At 41.9% G+C, this 19,773-nt stretch overlaps 1 protein-coding gene across 3 annotated transcripts in view; it reads right to left on the bottom strand.

Moving 5' to 3' along the window:
* STX7 (syntaxin 7) overlaps positions 1 to 18,976 on the bottom strand; it is a 32,078-nt gene extending 13,102 nt beyond the window's left edge. Inside the window, exons 1-2 of one of the 3 annotated variants that reach the window (NM_001012943.2) lie at positions 18,835 to 18,976; positions 11,552 to 11,696 (exon numbers count right to left, since the gene is read on the bottom strand). In NM_001012943.2, the coding sequence (NP_001012961.1) occupies positions 11,552 to 11,633 (82 nt within the window). In that variant the 5' untranslated portion in view covers positions 11,634 to 11,696; positions 18,835 to 18,976. The remainder of the gene's footprint in view (positions 1 to 11,551; positions 11,697 to 18,834) is intronic. The other 2 variants (XM_040697272.2, XM_015284114.4) reach the window with 2 other exon arrangements.
* Positions 18,977 to 19,773: the final 797 nt, after the last annotated feature.

The raw sequence follows: 19,773 nt of genomic DNA, 5'->3' as shown, positions 1-19,773 counted from the left end.
CATAGCTGGAAACTACATCATCCTACGCAGAGGGAAATTCATCCCAGTTCAAGAGTATTCAGAGCAAAATTAAAACACATCACAATGTCTGTAAGCAGCATAAAAGAACAAAGTGTTAGCAGGCTTTGAAACCTGATGGGGAAAAATAAAATAAGGAAAATATATATCCATATATATCTCAAGGGCTGAACTGGCACCAATTCTTCTCGGACTCCTTGAATTTAGCATTTTTCTCCGTAGCTGTTCACAATAAAGGTAACAGGGAAAAAAAAAAAGATATCTTTTCTGTAGTTCTTCATTCACATGAACTATACAGGGCACTAAAAAAATGAAACACTTATTTACACATGAGGAAATAGGAAGAGGAATGGTAAAAGTAAATTTTGCCAATAGTTTTTAGCAGCAGTCCTAATGCCATCTTCATAAAAAGGACAAATGTCTTGTTTTGCAGAGGCACCAAGCAAGTTGGTAGGTATAGGAATACAGAATATACACAGAATGCAAAGAAACTGATCTTGCAAAATTTACAGTACTGTATGGGAACAGTTGAATCATGGCCTGAACCTCTGATTGACCACCTGAGGTCAGCGCTGAGTCAGCTGCAGGGGCACGGGTGAACGCAATTTCACCTGAGTGACCGGAAGGGGTAGAGCCTGGCTCCACTCCTCCTAGACCCCATTTAAGGGCTGACTCCCAAGAACTCTATCTAGATAGAGATCCTTCCTCTTGGAGCCCTTCTATGAGCCCAGGACATGGGTAAGATCTTTATTTCATTTCTCCTTTGTAATGCAATAATCTCTCTGGTCCAATACCTGTATATCTGTTTGCCATACACGGTACGTACCTGTAGGCCTACAAGTTAAAGAAGTTCATCCTTTGTACTCCTTCACATTAATAAAAACACATGATTGTGTACACAGGCTTAAAAATACTAATGTATTTCTTATATATTCAGAGATTTTTTTTAATTGCAGATTCTTTACTGTAGCTTCTACTCACGAAAACATTTGATTTAAAACTGTAACTATGAAACTACCTAAGCTGCAGACATTTATTCAGACTCATGAACTTACACAGATATATTGCTAAGAATACAGTTTAGAATAGGTTTTTAAGACAGTACCACCTGGGAGAAGGAAAAGTGTCTTGTTCCTTCAGACACACACAGACCTTAAGAGAATTTGATGTAAAGCAAGAACTACTTTCAAAAGCTTCTTAGTTAAAAGTTAGCATCCTTCCCCTTCCCCAACAGGAAAGCACAGTGGCCACAGCCCCACTTCTTGGATTCACAGAATCATTAAGGGTGAAAAGGACCTCTAGGACCATCAAGTCCAACCACCAACTCATCCCCATCATGCCCATTGAACCACGTCTCTGTTAGAGCATGTGCCTTAAGGGCAGAAAATACAAATCTCAGTTTGAAGGTGGTCCCTTTTGAAGCAGTTGGAGTAGGTGCACTGCTCCAGTCCATGATCGATGCCATTCTCAGCCCCCTTAAAGTTAGAAACTGCTCTCTCCCTCCACAGCACCAGTTGGGAAGCACACGGGGCAGTCTAGGCACTGGAGAGGGAGAATAAAACTGCTGGAAACCTGGGAATACTTTTATAAGACAGAGGCCCCTACATTCTCAACTTCACTGCTGATCACAGCATTTATAACATCCCCCTTGTTTTACCAGCCTTCCACCTCACGCAGGGAATTAAGGCTGGCACATCAGTGCATCTAGCTGCTTGCTAGGTGCCTCACAATTAATCAGCAATGACACTCAAGTGTCCCAGAGAGCTGAAAGCACAGGCCTAAATCACAAAGCCATAAATACACTGATAATCATCAGAAGTCAAAGGTCAGAACACAGCTTTGACTGGTTCCTAGGTGACCTCATCCCTTAAGGTTTTCCTTTCCTCACTTCCTGCTTCTTCCAGCTTCTCACACCCTGTAGCAATGACAAGGGACTATGAAAACAGGAGTAGCCCTGCTGCCAGAGGTCCTCTCTGCTTTTCTGGGCATTACCAATCCCACAACAGAGCCTGAACAGATCTTGTGGGTGATTTTAAACTCCTTCAGTGCAAAGTCTGACACTGTAGCTCAGGTTCCACAGGCATGCAGAAGTTGCTGCTGGACTTTGCTCCAGAGCTGCAAAAGCCTACACACTGTGTGTGCACAGATATTTTTCAGTCCTCAAAGGTACACTAACTGCTGAGGCCATCTCAGCAGAGGAGGTCAAAGTAGATGTTTGCATACAATGACAACCAAGGGTTCTTTCAGTGTTTAAACACCCCCATGGGACCAGCACCTTGTCAGCTACTCTATCCAGATGTTTTCTTCAAGCAGCTACCATCTCACATGCTGAAGAATCTTACTTGTTCCACCTCAGAAAGAGTATTAGAAGGAAGCAACACCATATTTGTAAGAAGACTTTCATTTCTTTCTGCAGCATTCCTAATCCGTACCACATAATATGTAACTATCAGCTGTTGAAAGCTATTTGGCTGCTCTCTGAGCAGTCACGTGCACAAGAACAGGTCAGACATGGTTAATGATGAGCTAGAGAAACAATTAAGAGCTAACCTGAATACCGATGGAGAGAATTAGTTAAGAGCCAGCTTGTGTTTGCTTTTACTATCCTAAACAGGGGATCCATTTAGAGGCAGTGGATGCTCTAAGTAAACAGAGCACAAAAAAAAAAAAAAAAAAAGGCACAGAAAAGCCCTACAATGCTGTCTAATATAAAGGGGCCTCATTGGAAATATCTAAAGAAAAATAAAAGTAGGGGTATTTAAGAAACATGCTTCTGTCAGATCTGCAGTACAGAATATTTATTTCATATGTAAAAACATATTTGAAATATTGGATCACATGCCACCTGGAGTAGGTCACCCACCTTCTCTGGTAGGGCTGAGAGATATCCAAATACCACATTCATTCTTAGCATGGTAAAGGGGAAACTGAGAATGGTCTTGATTCAGAACACTGACCCGTAACTCCAGCTACAAGGGAGATACTTTCCCAACTTACTATCAGCCAATTTCCTATATCAATCTCCCTTCAGCTTCATGTTATTCAGTTTAACATTCATAAAACCAAATCTTAAAGCCTTCAGTTGGCCACAGCCATCTTCAGCTCATTGCAGCTTCATAGTTGAAGAGTGAAACAAATCAACACACAGCCCATACTATTCTTAAAGAGAGGCCACAACACAGAAGTATGAAATTAATGAAAAAATATTTAGTCAGTGCTGCTTATTGCCTCCTTGCAGCCTGGAACTCATTTCTATTCAGATCACACTAGATGGCATTATAGCCATGGAGCAACAATTTCCTTCAGTACTGCAGTCCAAGCCAGAACAATCACGCTGCCCTATTTCATAGAGTCGCTGTCAAATGCTTCCACAGGAAATGCATGGGCGTGCATGGAAAAAGCACCAGCAACAAGCAACAAACAGGAGGTACCATACTACAAAGAGGACAACAACCAGACAAGCTGGACAGGCAAGTACAATGAACTCAGTATTCCACAATAGCAACACCCGAGACTCATCACAGGGAGTACAGTTCCAACCAGCAACTACAGCTGCTCATCACTACTTGCTGCAATGGTGAGGGGTCATCCATCTCACCACTGTGTTTTGCTGAAAAAGGAGCAGACAGGGTCTCAGTCACTGCATAAGGTTCAGAGATCTAAATTCAGTAGGACTAAAACTAACAATGGAGATTTAAAGTAACTGGTTTTCAGTCACTATTCTAGCTTCTGAGCCTAAACAAAATAAATAGAACTAGCAAAGAATTCCTCTGTACACACCAAAAGAAATGTCTGCTCCACACAAGGCTTCAACTCAGCTACAGCTTCATTTGGCAAATAAGCACTGTATAGAACAGCAGCACGCTTACCTTTCAGCACACTTGACAAAGACTTTATGCACATTGTCACTGGTTGGGTAACAACAAAGAATTTGCCTACTAGTTTCAGGTGAGTCAAGAAACAGCACATCTAGACTGTGCAGATCCAATTAGACCCAGAATCTCTTCAGAGCAGGTTATTGGAATAGAAGAATTATTTGTAAAAATGACACCAGTTCAGTCCATTTGTTTTTTGTCTGGGGGCAACAGACCTCAATTTATTCAAATTCCATTCAGTATGTTCTTTCTGTGCTTTTGTCTGAATTTGACTAAGGACAGATGCTACACAAGACATGTATAAAAGCTTACATACAACAACGTAGCACAGTGGTAATAAAATCAGCATATCAAGAGTTTTCTGTACAAGCCTAAGTACCTCTTTAAAACTATTAGTATAGTTCACATTCAGTAAAGATTTAAACAAATCGTAATGCTGATGTGCCATACGCTTTGCTGTCCCTGCTTTAACAAGAGTACTAGTTCACCAGAGCAAATAAATCAGTATACCACCAGCCAAAGAAATTCCAATTCCATAATAAAAAGCAACCCCACCTGCCCTCCAAGAAGGTACCCAACTGCCATTTTCTAAGAGCTCAGTGATTTGGTTTCAGATGATTAAAACAAAAATAAGAAGTGCAATACATCGGTGTAGAGAAACAGTACCTTAAGTATTTACGTAATAAAACGAAAAATGGGAGACTTGATTGGTACAAAAAGAAGGAAAACTAAGTCTCGTACCCCCTTCTGTTGAGTTTTATTAAAGGTTCTTACAGTTCTTAATAGAATCATGCCTGTAGGTAACCAGAAAGAAATACAGGTAGCAATGTCTGGAGTTGAGAATCTGCCTTCAGTTTTTTCAGTTCAACTGTAATCATTTTACGCTAGTGTACTACCATTTCTAGTGGTTCATACAAAGAAATTGTCAAGTGAGATTGAAGTAATGCTTGTTCTTCTAATGTGAATGTAGAGCACACTAAATGCATGTTAAATGCACAATAACTGATCATGTCATCAATTATTACAGCTCAGCTGAGGGGAAGCCATTAAGCCACTTTGTGTTGATATCCTAAATTCTCCCTGGAAACTCCCTGAAACCCCAAAGTCAGAACATTTATCTAAGGAACAACTTATGTTCTTTAAGCAGTGCATGATTCTTTAGAGCACAATAGCTGCACAAACACCATAAACCCAACCCACTCAAGCAAGGAAATTTTGTTCATTATGAGGTGAGGCCATTAACACAGGAAGTTTACTCAAGCATTGACATGGAAGCAAAGACATGCAACACCACTGCCTGGTCAACACAAGAAAGAAGCTATCATTCAGGGATACACTTGCTGTCAACCACTGACCTGGGCTTATTTGAAGTTTTTACAGGAGAGCAGCATATTGCATGTGAGCTTTAAGTATGTGATAGAGGGCTCCCTGGATAATCAAATTGCCATGCACTACTCTGTTTTCCTGACTAGAAGGAGGACAATCCAACAGAATGAATGAGGCATTTTAACAACCTCAGAAAGACTCTTAAAAGTAACTCTGGACACAGCAAGGAGCATGATGATCCCACGTAGAAGAAAGAGATGGAGCTGTTGGAGCAGGTCCAGAGGAGGCACACAGAGATAATCAGAGGGTTGGAGTACCTCTCCTACAAAGAAAGGTTGAGAGAGCTGGGCTTGTTCAGCCAGTAGAAGAGAAGGCTCCAGGGAGACTGCACAGCAGACTGTCAGTATATAAAGGGGACTCATGAGAAAGACTTTATACCAGGGCGTGTAGGATCAGGATGAAGGATAACAATTTTAAAACGGAAGAGGGTAGATTTAGGTTGGATATAAGGAAAATATTTTTCCACTGTGAGATGAGACAGGGAACAAGGTTTTGCCCAGAAAAGTTGTGAATTCCTGGAAATGTTCACATCCAGGTTGGATGGGGCTTTGAGCAACCTGATCTAATGAAAGATGTCCCTATCTACAGACTGGATCAACTTTAAAGTCCCTTCCAACCCAAGCTCTTCAGTGACTCTGGCAGAACTCTGACCAGATCCCTTCTCATCTCTGCTACAAATGCAGGTTGTTCTGCAAAAATTACCTTGTCTAGATGAGACCATATATATGTTTCACCACCAAAATAAACAGTTGTTCAGACAAAATTGTAGACGTCTCCACTGGTCATCATGCTATTTGCAATTGCACAGTGATTTTATAATTACTACTTAAATTTCTAACAATACCATTGTTAGAGTCTCATCAAGCTCTATTTGCTTTAAAACCACACCTGTACAAAACCACACTTGAAACAGAAATAGAATTGGTTCTGTTTTCATACAGGGTGTGACTTTAACACCTCAGTGATCTAACTTACCATTCTACCATCATTACTTGGTAGTCTCTATTCTTCTAAGGAATAATCACACGGATCTGTTAGAGATATAAACATGGCAGCAGATGCATTTTCTCATGAATGTTTCAGACTGTAAAAGGCACTTACCAGAAGTCTAGTATCCCTCAAAGCTCAATTTATGTTTCTGATTTTCTACAGTTACAAAAACTGAAAAGAGAAGTCATATGATAGATGTAATTCGGCTCAGATTTTAATAACATTCAGTGAAGATACTGGCTTACAGAATGCTTGGGATTCAACAAAAATTGGACAAACTTGCTGTTATGGGAGAGGTATCACATGACAGAAGGATCACAGAAGTGATCTCTGCTGGTTGAAGTTGACCTTCAGGGAACGCGTTCTATGTGAATAGATGTTTGTGCTACCTTAACAAACAGAAAATAAAGAGTTGGCAGAAAGCAGTGGTCCTTATGAGAAAGACTCTGTTAAAGCCAGACAGACTCTCTCTAGCCATATGCAGATTTTGGCTACTGAATTATTATTACATATCTTTAAAATAATCTTCCAGCATGAAGAGCACATGCTCCTCCAGCTAGGCTGACTTTCAGTGTCCGCAAACAAATCAAATACACTATCACTGACCTTGCCAGAAGTAAGCAAGGGTAAATTATGACATTGTACTGACTTTGCAGCAAAAGCAAAAGCATGGGCAAAAGCTTGCCACATGACCTTTATAAACTGGGGAGGGAGCGAGGAACAGTGGAGGAATATGAATGCCTTAGATGAGTCACAGTGGGTTCTGTAACTGCATGATTACAGCTTGTAAACCAGAAGACCCCTCAAACACTAAAACTGGGCATGCTTTATCAACACCAGGCTTTGTTCTGTGTTGTTTATCAAAATGCAGCATATTGCTATGCTGCTTTTCAACCAACAGCTCCTAAATCCAGGCTTCAGATGTCAGTGGAGATGTAGTAATTATCTATGTAGCTTGCACTCTTGCTCTTCTTAGAAGATTACAGACTCAGTAGCTCAGTGCAAAAACAAACAAAAAAAATTAGGAGCCAAGTGAAACAAAGGCAATGATACCCACACAGGAGAAAGACTTGAGAAGAACATGGGGGTAGGAAAAAACCAAACAACAACAGCACAGTGAACTACTTCATCTTGCAGAGTTCCTGTCACAGATTCACGAGTCAAATCTTTCCAGCTGAGTAGAAGGGGCCCCTATTATCCTAACCATATATGTCCTACTCTTACAGCTGTGAAATCATCCTTCTAAATGAACATGACCTCCATTCTGTTCCCTGCTGGGTACAACTTTTCAAATAAACTGTTTTCCCATGTCTTGATACACTAATTCTTTAAAATACAGAAACCTCACAGATTTCAAATAACCCTCATCTTTACGTTTGCAGGAAGTCTGAAATTAACGTACACTAAAGCTTTTAAATTAGGCTTTTTGTTTTACTTATCTTACTCTAATCTGTCCATTTTCTGGATTTTCTCTTGTACAATTCACTGCGTGCTCCTTAAACAAAATAAAATAAAATCACAATGTGCACTCCATGCTCTCATCTTTCATGGCATTCCCCAGCATGGTAAATGAACATGCCTGGCAGAAAAGCTTCTAAGGAGATAGGACTTTGTTTGCCATTGAGAAATATTTTTTGTTAGCTCACCTGGTTTCTTTGCATTACTCTTTCCTTGCCTATCTAGATGCAGTAAATAAGTGCCCAACAGGAAGTATTTGAGAGTAATGCCTTCCTTCAGGATGCAACAAGTTATAGCAGCTTTCATTATGCTACCGTAATACCAGTGAGTGCGTGACCTATGAAACCAAGTCCTGGGACTACTGCTCCCTTGACAAAAACTGATTGAAATAACTCGATAACAGGTTCTCTATCTGCAAAATCCAGACATGTTGGAGCTCCGTAGACTGTGCCATTCTTTATATACCGTTCTCCATGTTCCTGTTCTTCGTATTTAGAAAGTTAAGGACAGAGCTCAACCATCTGTAAATTTCTATTTCAAAAATCCCACACAAGGTGTATAATCTAAGTTTTCTAATCAGATATAAGGCTGGCCTGGAATGAAAATCATAGTCACTTAGGACCAGATTCCAGACATCATGACTTTCAAATCTTAATCATACATTGTGCTCTATTAACACAGCAATTTAGCAGCTACTTAAGCACTGCCAAAGTGCACTACAGGCTTGTTTGTTCTTCCTGTTTAAAACTGAGATTTCCCTAGCTGTTCCCAGTTCTGTTTCTATCCCCAGATAACAAAAACTCAAGACCAAAACAGCAGGACGTGGCTTGCAGGCACATGAGCATGCCCAATGCAGCTGACAACACTGATGCTCAGCATAGAACACTACAGCTCATTTAGGCATATGTGGTTCATGCCCCTCAGGTTTCGTACTGCTGTTCATTGAAAGAGTCATGTAAACTCTGACAACATGACGAATAAATAGGTCTAAGAGCCCAATTCTGACTCTCTTACCTAAAGACTGCTACTCAGCACTGGATATCAAGAAGAGCTTTGATTTTTGCAATCCCAGCAGCTTGATGTTACAGTTTCAACAAAAGAAGAAATGCTCCAGACTGGCTTCCAAAATCTCAGCTCAGAGGTAATATCAACAGGCAAAATATGAGTTTGCATCTCTTCAGGCCAGGGAAGATAGGCTCCACTCGCCAGATGATATTAAAATTGCTTGTTTCTATAGAAGTACTGAGCAAGAAAACTTGATTTTAAAGAACAGCTGAATTTTTATTTATTCCCCATAGAACAGTCTAGACTTTGGGATCCCAAACACATCTAAGGTGCGTTCCTGGCTTAAATTTCCAAGAGACCTTCTATCTTTGGGGTCCTAAAAATGACCTATCCAATGCTCTCTTCCCTCCAAAGCTCTGCCAGCCTATTACAGACAGCACTGACTGTTCTAGTTTACCAGGGGTTCGTTCAAGGCAGAATGGATCTACAACTCTTAACATGCCTTCAGCTGCACAGCTGGATCAACAGACAAATAAAACCTGTTCTTTATATTTAAGAGTGCTAAGCCATCCCAGCTGCTATCTGATATAAATGGCACTCTATTAACACACAACAGCTCAAACCAAAACCAGTACCCTCCGTAAGTGACTGCATTATTGGTCTGCTTGATCAGCACTGAACTTTGTTAACCAATAGCAGTGGATTAAAGAACAAGGAAAGAAGTAAGGATCATGAGTACTAACATAACAGCAGCATCATGCAGGTGGCATTATGAAACGCTTGATATTTAATGTATGCTTTTTACCTTGTGTGTATATGGCATTTAAAACCACTTCACAAGGAACCAAATCAAATTTATTACTTTTGGCAGGGCTACATAATTCAGCTTTGAAGTTGAAAAGTACAACAGTAAATATTTTCATTCCAAGCAATGTTGCTTCCTATAAAACTTCTGCATCATAAAACCTCTAAAGTAGAGTACTGCCTAATTCAGGAAGTTAATGTGTATTCGTCCACAAGTCAAAGGGACAGCTTCTAGCTGGAAGAACCAGCTTCCTTTCAACTAATCTGTATCTCATCTATGGCTGTGTAGAACTATTCAGCTTGCACGTTAACAGAAGTGTGAATTAGTTTTGAGGGACTTCTCATAAAATACCAGTGATCTGAAACTAAATTCTCTCTCACTCCATTAATCTCATTCTGAAAACCAGAGAATCTCCACAACTCCAGGCACTAGGATAATGGAGGTAATTCAAACATATTGTTGCATCTCACAAATGCTAAGAGCTTCTGTACAGAAGTGCAAAATCAAGTTAACAGCTTGGAAGCATGAGTATGGATTCAGGGTCAAGATTCCAGTTTCTCTCTCCCTCCCTCCCTCCCTCAACAAGATCATAAAGGCATGTAATAGACACCCACTTAGCAGGTGACTAGCTCTGCGGCTTCCTAAGCTTGCAGGCTTCTCCTCATTTGACCTGGAAGTTCCCATGGCTCATAACCTTCCAACAAAAAGACAAACAGCTCCTGTGCATGGGAACAAAATAGCTAGAAAGTGGCCAAGCAATTAGAGAGACCTATCCAGTAAAAATGCTCAGCACTCACAGAACCCAGATCCTCATAAAATCTACCAGAGGAGAATGGACTACAACGGTAACAGAGTGGTTAAAATTCTGTAGGATCTAGAGGGAAGAGAGGGTGGAATCCAGTTGTGTACCTAATGATTCCTAGATAATCATGTGGCTGGACTTTTTGAAGCCTGATCTAGTTTTGAAGCCATGCAGCAGTGCAGATAACATATCTGTACTCAGATCTTGGAAAGGCAGAAGCACCTCTCTATTGCTCACTTAGCCATCTAAATTTCAAAAAGGAGGGATGAACTGCAGGTAACCCCTATAGCATGTCACCCTCTAACTACGCCTTGCCAGCTTTCTTTTAGTAAGTCTTATTCATCACAGGGAGAAAGGAAACACAGTAGAAGCAAAAAAAGTAAACGGAAGAGGCAGAATGAGACTACAGACTTACTGGATCTAGCACAAGATGGTTAATTATGTTCAGTGACAGTGTTCACAATACTCTGAATTCAACTACTGATCTCACTTCATGGTTTTACCGAACAGCAGAGACTTATATCTCAGTGCCTATCACAGGCTGTCAGCTTGGCTGTTGATGGTCAGCTCCCTTATGATGAAAAGGATTCTTTGAATGATTTGAGAAATCAGTTTATATTTGCTGTTCATATAAAATAAACCTATGAAAACATAATGGAAAACGGAGAGAAGGGAAAATGACTGAGAAGCCTAACTTCCCAAACTTACCCCTAACTTGAACACCTCAGTTAGGTAGCTAAAATATCCAGTGGGATGAATCTAAGCACGGGTATATTAACACTTGCATAATCTTATTTACATATATATTAAGTACTTCCAAGGGCAAGCTGCATGGCCACAGCTTCTACCCCTGATAAGCAATGAAAGCTCCAGCAAATATTTGATGCAGTCCTTGCTCAGCAAACACCCCAACCTGCAATCAATCTTAAGGTGCCACACAACTGAACGGGTCAAAATTGGCTTATTTCCAGTGGCCATCTCACTAACTATTCATTCATTTTGTGCATACAGCATGCTACTGCACTTCTCCTGGACACATCACACTTAATCACACATCTGAAGGACTCCATCTGCTGTGTGGTATGCCACAAACCTGTGAAGTGGGCAGGTGAGGTCAAAGAGCGAGTTACCATGAATGAATCTGTGAAACTAACCCAAAACACAGAGCACGGACACTGAAGTTTTATATTAACATGCATAAATTCAACTTACAGCATTGTGTGATCTTCTGGATGTTAGAAGTTATGCGCTGGGCTAGTTGATTAGGATCCACCAAGCCGGCACTGTACGACATGGCTGGGTAGATTTGCTGTCAAAGTCATCCACGATGGGAATGGTCTCCACCTATTAGGGACACCTAACCCCCCATAAAGAAAACAGAATTATGTCCTGGTCATTGGCTTACAGAAGTCTTCATCATCATAAAGAAAAATATACAAGAAAAGATTTTAAAAACCCTTCACATACTACTGTTTACTCTCTTCTACAACAGAGTATTTCAAAGACAGAAGAATTATTCAAGTATTAAGAAAGTATTAAGCAAAAATGTGACAATACAATAACTCACCATTAGGTTTATTAATAAGTATAGGGTAAAATCTGCCATTACACGCAATTACACTACAGCAGCTACGTCACAGAAACTACTACCTTTGTCAAAGTTCTAACATTTTCCCTAGTGTAAGCAAATAAAAAGGTATGCATTTTCATTTATTGCCATTACAGAAAATGTTGAACATTTATTCTGTGACTGCCAAATCTTCTAATGAATTATGCCCACAACCAACTGTATGGTTATTTCCACAACATGTATCACTTATATCACCGACAGAACCTGGCATATTAAACTGCTGGGAAAAACAGTGACACTTTCTCACAAGGTATCAGAATGAATGAGGCACCTCACGTCCTCTGAATACCAATGATTTTTAACTGCAGCTTCAACTGAATTCTATGAATTGCCATTTTATACTGCTTCAGCTGATACGTTTCTAAACAAATTCATTTCTCTACAACTTGGGTATACAAATGCATTTGTAGACGTGTTTTTTTTTAATTTTGCACCCAGAACTATCATATCTTATTTTAAAAGGCCAAAATTACCAAAATTCAGTAACACAAATATGCACACAAATGTACTTGCTCTGAAAGAACACATATATAATCATACAGTATACAGTAACTATTGGAAATGTCCTAGTTTACTTTCCATCATCACAGAGCAACTTCCAGTCCAAGTTCAAAGATATCCAAATTAACACGATGTAGCTATGCATACACATGCAAATGAAAACTGGCAACACATCTGTTGTGCAGTGAGAATGCAGGCAAATCAAGTATACGTGCATCCAACACAATTACATGATTTCCATGCTTCATTTTCTCTCATCCTTTCCAACCCCCTGCAATTCACATTAAAAGGTTCAATGTTTTAACTTCAGCAGTTCCCCCCATTTCCACTGTTTGACCCAAACTGTGCAATGTTCTCTTTTCCTAGGCTACCAGCTTCTCAATAAGAGATACTGCTAAGACAGTTTCAGGGTCAGCCAACTGACTTGTCAATTGTGATACCAGCTGTCCAGTCTGCGAACTCAAATCCTTATTATTTACTTTTTAAAGCAAAACTAATTAACCACTCTTGTTGCCAAATATTACTTTCTTCCACCTCCAGAATGCCATGTATTGATACACTGAGAAATACCCTGGCTGTTTTACAGCAGGATTGTTCTCACATCACTTTCAGGGAGAGCGGCTGAACACGAAAGAAAATTAAAAGCTTTCGGTGTTGAAAGTTTCTAGCAGAGCTGCCAGATTGTAATGGTCAGAGCTATGAAACATCCCATCCCAAAACTCCATCAAGGCTACAACTACAGAAGTCTGGCCCACAGATGCCGCCCTGCAGGGTGCATTACCTACACCAGACTGCTACCTCAAAGCCAAAACTCTCCATGACTTTGAGAAGGTTGCTGCACCAGGATCCCAAATCCTATTTGGAGGCAGCAGGCCTTGAAGCATCCCCCAGTAATAAACAATCTGATGGCAGATGAGGAGACACGTATTTGCATTCTTCTACTTAACTTGCTTCACAATCACTGGCAGCTCATTCTACCTCTCTGCAATACACTTCCTATCTTAGTCTGTTGCACATGCAGATGCAAGTTATTTTGGGTCACAGATGAAATCCTGAAGTCAGACAGCTTAAATCCCACTTGTCTGGACCGAGGTTAGCACAACAGTCCTCGATCTCTTTGCAAACTCTAGGCAATATTGCATTGAACTGGTATTTTCAGGGTAAAATTTAGTGAGTAAATGGCTCCACAGCTTAGTATGCTAACAAAAGAAATTGTATCATTTTAGTGGGAAATACAGTCATAGGCATCAAATGAAAAGATGTCAGTTTAAAAAACAGAAGAATACTCAAAACTGTTGACACTGCTCTTTCCTTTCAGATGTTACTTCTAAACGTGTCAGTATCATGCTAACTGCAATGCCAGCACCGGCTAAAACTACTTTGTAGTTAAATATTATATTTAATGTTAGAAGTTAAACATTAAAATGCAGTTGCTGGGCGGAAGAGCCAGCAAGAGACCAATCATCTCGGGTAAAAGGCTGCAGAACTGAAACAGTCCTTCACGGTTGTTTTCTCCCTTCACATCTGTATTCACTGACAGCTGCACGTAACACATTTTTCAAGCATTTAAGTGTTGACGAAAGCGAAGTGCCTGACTTTCTTTTTGTCCTGAAACTTTCCACAGCTGACTTCAGGTATCTTTAAACAAGTTGCACTGCATGTCAGTGAGGAAGCTGCCTCAAATGTACTGGTTATGTAATAAGCAAAACTTTGAGTTTTTTAACTTTCTAGCTACATAGCTGGGCAGCCAAACATGACAGATAATGAGAAGACGTTCAGATGATAAAATCGCCAAGTTCACATGATATACTCCAACACATGTGGTCTTCTCTCATTAGTTAACCTCATCCTATCAACAGAAGGCAAGAGGAGAGTAATTTCAGCTGTAATGATACCACACTGCAGAGCGCTGAGTGTAGGACACACTCGAAACTGAAGGCGCAACAGTCACCACTGCTGCAGAAAGGATCATGTAGTCCCCATTCTAAGAACACCCCAAAATGATAGAAGCAGGTGCAATTCATTAGCATTTCCTAAATTGAACTTTTTATTTGAAAAGTTATCAGCTTCTAGACATCACAAAACAGCTTCTGCTTTAGACATACAACAGCAGGTGCCAAGGAAATCTTTCTAACAGCATAACTGTGCATGGAGTTAAAATGCTAACTTTTTTTTTCCACATTCTGAAGTTGCCTCTTTGGGAAGTTCGCTTGCTTGTTTAAAGAACTGACGTGAAATGAAGAGGAAGGGGTGTGGTTTTGGCAAGGAGCAACATACTTCTTTTAATTAGAATTTGAACTTCTTTCAATTAGAATTTACAGTCAAGTCATGGCATAGCAGTGTAAATTCATAGCTGCCTTATCCTATACAAATTCTTCTATCAGCTACGATGTTCCAGAGCACATCGATAACACAGATTGGTGCAGGGTAAGTTCCTGGTCTCTGTCGGGTAACAGACTGGAATGAGGATTTAGCGGTCAGCCATCAGCTTTCATCAATTCCCAGTCACAGAGCAGCCCAAAGAAAAGGAAATTTTTGTATCTAAAACAACCAAAAAACCAACCCACACTCTCCAACAACAACAAAAAGAAGCCACCAAAAAAAACGGGAAGTGTGAGCTTCTTCCTCATTCTAGTTAAATCAGGTCTGGTGTCTAAACAGAACGTGCACTCAAGATGCACTCAGACACCCTTCACTTGTCAGCCTGGAGTCACTTGCCCTCTGCAAATCCAGACACCTTGGAAAGCCAAGGGGAGCTGTGCTAAGAGCAAGGTAAGGATATCAACCACTGCGGAACAAAAGAGACGTGCACCAAGCATTTCCTTCCAGACAGAGACAACAGGAGCATTCATTGAGACCCCACATTTCCACAGAAATTATCCCTTTTCAGTTCCACAGCTTCAACTGCTCCATCATGCAACACTTCGGCATCACTGCCTGCATGACTTTTTAAATGGGAACTAATGATATGCTGCAGTTTGAGGAAGTACTCTTTGTGTTTCAACTAGAACAGATCTGCATTTGTAGTAGCACTCAGTTCTTCTGACAGTTTCAGCTTGGTGCAAGCTTTTGATTTTAACTCTCATCTTTTGCTTGCCAACATGGCCAGAGACTGAGAGCACATCTAGAGGTAACTCAGCTTGTCAAACTACTGAAAAAGGTCCACCAAAGAACTGAGTCTGTTTTCAGGAGGGGGAAAATAAAAAAGAATTAAGACACATAACACTGCAAGATCTCTCTATACATACAGAAAATGTAAAGAATTCAAGAGATCAATATTTATTTTTCCTAACTTCTCTATTAATGAATTCCTGCCTGTCACAGTCACTCTGATATATCTGATATATCTGAAATCAACTTGCTTTCTTGCTTTCCTTCATCAGGCATGGAAACAATTTGCTTTTCCCTTGGCTGCTTCCAGTAAGGTTGCAGCTGACTGCAGAGGCCAGTTTCCGCTGACCAGACAAGGCCATGGAACTCTACAACCAAGCAGCTCTCCGATGCCATCCTTGAAAGCTCCCTTGGGACAAAATGATGAGACGTGACAAGCACAGCACAGGCTGGATCTCAGCAGCCATGACCTAACTACACTGCAGGCGCTGGTCAGCTACAGTTAACAAGCATCTAATCCATTTGGTATTTTCTCATTTAGATACTCTACGATTTTTCCTTCTCCTAGAAAAACTGCCAATACACAACATCAAAACAAAGAACACTTAAGCAATAATTTTACAATGTAAGGAATATTTTAGGATCAGGATCTAGAAATGTTTACATGAATCCTCAGCTTTTGGTAAGCAAAAATTATACACTGCATTCCAGAGAAATGCTTGAAAATTTAAACCTGATTGGAATTAGGATTTTGTCCCTTTAAATATCCAGACACAAGTCATGTGGTTTGCTTGGATGTGCTTTTTTTTTTTTAATAAAGTTTCTTCAAAACAATTTCTAAATGTGACTTCCTTTGTAAAATAATCTCTGCCAAATACATATATATATATATCCTTCAAATAGGGTGAAAACGCAATCAAAAATGATGAGGTAAGTATTAGAAAGATTCTACTCCCATTCCCCCCCAAAAACAGCAGCCAGCCACAATACTAACTTTTGTATCGGATTTGTATCACAATGAATAGTAAGATTTATGCAAGTTGATGTTGTGCTGTCCATCTCATCTGAGTAGGTTTCACCAACCAGCTTCTGAGATGAGACAAGGTGAGTGTCTCAGACCACTTTTACAGAGTGGCTTCAGCTCCCATTCTAAGGCAGCCCAAAACAAATCATTAGAGATCAGCTGTTGCTGACCTTAGCAGCAAGTCATAAAATTAAACTTTCAGAAACCAAAGCTTCTGGAATGAGGGACAGAGTGCATACTATAAGGTAACTACTTCTCTGCTACAGCACCAGAGGCATTGTAACAACTGACTCATACAGACAAGAATTAAATCTGTCACTGTTCTCTCCAGTGGGGATGAGGGTGGTAAGTTCTGTTTAGATATATCCTTTTCCCCCTGTTTTACTTAAGGCCAAAACATATTAAGAATAACACCATGCTTTCCACCTCTGTGCTTTACAGCTCCAGATGGGCTGGAACCCTGATCCACAGAGGCACTCCGTGGGCTTCTATAATACAGAAACAACTATGGGGCATAATAAACATGCGAACAGAACAGCAACATGAGTTCCTCCCAGCCTGTTTAAAATGAATGAAAATTAAACTATCCAGATTTTTTTTTTTTCCAAATCATCTAGTTTCATGTAGAACTAAGCCTAAATCCAAAGTGGAAAGAAAGCAAGAAAAGTTTATTTTAAAACTGTATTTGCTCTAATGCAGGGACACTAAGATAGAAGAGATCAAAAGGTAATTTTCTATGCCATTCTGCCCGATCACCTTGGCCTTGCCTCATTAGTTGTGTTGAAGCACATCAAAACTGAACTTACATCATGCAAAGACCAGATTATTTTTTAAGAAGAAATAAGAATTGTTAAGACTGTGTAGCTGGTCAGTGTCATTTCCCCAGAAAAGATTTCCCAACAAAGATGCAACTTAAACACTACATTTGCAGTTATGCATTAGAAGTGCTCAGTGTGTAAAACTGAACTATGGAAACTTGAAATGGGATTAGGCCTAAAGGACAACCAATGCTGTCTCAGCACACATGGCTAACAAGGAATATACTTATCACTAGCCAAGTCATCCTCACTGATAATTACGTTAAGCAACAAAAGAGTGTGCCTTTTGCAAGCCTAACAACACAAGTTCTTGGGGAAATGCCTTCACAAAGAGAATCGTGCCTCCTAGGAAGAAACAGGAGACAAACATTGGGAACTGGTCCACCAGAATACGACAATGACTAAATTACAGGTCTTAATTTTTCCAGAGCTTCTCTTTGGTATGCCATCAAGATAAGTGTTACTCAGTATTTTTGTACATTTGTACAGGGCTAGAAAAGATGCCTTTTTGAAAGGAACAGAAATACAACAGCTCAACAGAGCACCCAGTACCACTTTCCTCTTATTTTAAGAAATTTCAACCTTCTACGTTCCTCCTTTCTATTAACAGCATTCATGTGAAACCCCGGGCTCACAGCAAGAGGCCCGCAGGGCAACGCCTGCACAGAAATCACCCCACCACACCGCTCCCAGCTTCTGCTTTGCTCGCTCCTCAGGGAAGGTCAGAATACACGGGCACATCAGCTGTGGCATTAAGTATTCCCCGATTTTAGCCTTAAGCGTTGATGAAGACGCAGTGCCTCGCGTTTCACGCCTGGCAGAGCAAAACCCTCCACTTCCCCCACAGCTGCACTGAGCGCCCACTTCTCAGGCAGCTGTAAGTCACTCGACAGGAAAGGCAGCGATAACGCCGGGCCCCAGGCCCAGGCTCTATTTACACAGGCGACTTGCAGCCTCCCTTTCTGCGGCCAGCACACCTTGTTCCCCTCACACCTCCAACACCTCGAGCGCTCTGATGCAGCGCACCTCAACTCCCTGCGTTCAGACTGCACGTAAGCCGCCACACAACACCGGCTCGAGACCCCGCATCCTCCCTCGGAGCACCACGGCAGAGTCCGGCAGAAAGCGAGGGGGATGTCACGGCGGGAGGGGCACGACCGGCCGCACCCTGCCACCCCGGGACCGGGCAGCCTCCACCCGACCTCGGGGCTCCCCTGGCTTCAGCTGCCCCGCTCAGCCCCAGGCCCAGGCGGCGGCCGCCGCAAGCTCCCGCACAGCACTGAGGCCCCACTCCGCCGCCCTCTGACAGCCCCTGCTCGGCCACCGCCCCGCCCGCCCTTTCCCCCGCCGGCCACCCGAGCGTGGAAGCGGGAAGCAGCCGGCCGTCCCGACCCGCTCTCGCTGCCCTTACCCGGCACCCGCGTACCTCCTCGCACCGGGCGCAGCGGCTGCGGCGGCGATGACAGGGAGGCCGGCTTCCCGAGCGAGGGCCAGGGCCTGGCCACCCGGCACCGCCCCGTCCTGTCATGGGGCGGGGGCCGCGCCGTGACGGCGGAGGCGTGGGGAGGAGCGGCCGCGGGGCTGGGCCGGGCCGAGCCGTGCCGTGTCGGGCGGAGGAGGGCTGCGGCCTCAAAGCGGCGGGCAGGGGGCGCTGCCGGGTGGGAGGGCTCGGGGTGTCCGGGGTGTCCGGGTGTGGGCTTCGCGCTGCGGCCTCCAGTGGGCAGCGAGGTTTTCGGAGTCGTTAAGGTTGGAAAGACCGCTGAGATCACCTAGTGCAACCATCAGCCCACCGCCTCCTTACCACTAAACCGCTTCACTCAGTGTCACATCCACATGGTTCCTGAACACCTCCAGGCACGGTGACTTTTCCATCTCGCTGGGCAGCATGTTCCTACGCATCACCACTCTAAGAAATGTTTCCTTATATCCAACTCGAGCCTCCTCTGGCGCAACTTAAATACATTACCTCTTGTCCTACTGCTAGTTACTTGCATTTATTGCCTCCATAGTCATACGATAGTGGAGAAAAAAAAAAACAAAACACTGGAGGTATACAAATATAATATCAGGAAAAGATGCTGTGGCATCAGGTGTTAGGGAAAAATGTGCGTAACGAAACCACAGAACAATGAAATACAGTGCCGTTATATTAATGTCCTTTGTGACCTTCTGTTTTGGTCATCATCTCTAAATGGGAGTGGAAACTTATAAGTAAATTGAAGGAATGGGAGATTATAAATATATTTAAAGAAGTCTGGTGAAATGCCTGGAACAAAAGTTGTATGAGGAGTGGCTGAGAGAACTGAGACTGTTTAGTCTGGAGAAGAGGAGGCTCAGGGGAGACCGTACC

Source organism: Gallus gallus, chromosome 3 (genome assembly GCF_016699485.2).
Source record: "Gallus gallus isolate bGalGal1 chromosome 3, bGalGal1.mat.broiler.GRCg7b, whole genome shotgun sequence".
NCBI lineage: Eukaryota > Metazoa > Chordata > Aves > Galliformes > Phasianidae > Gallus > Gallus gallus.
Note: the sequence above shows the minus strand (reverse complement) of the source record. Positions and strands in the feature narration are given on the sequence as shown.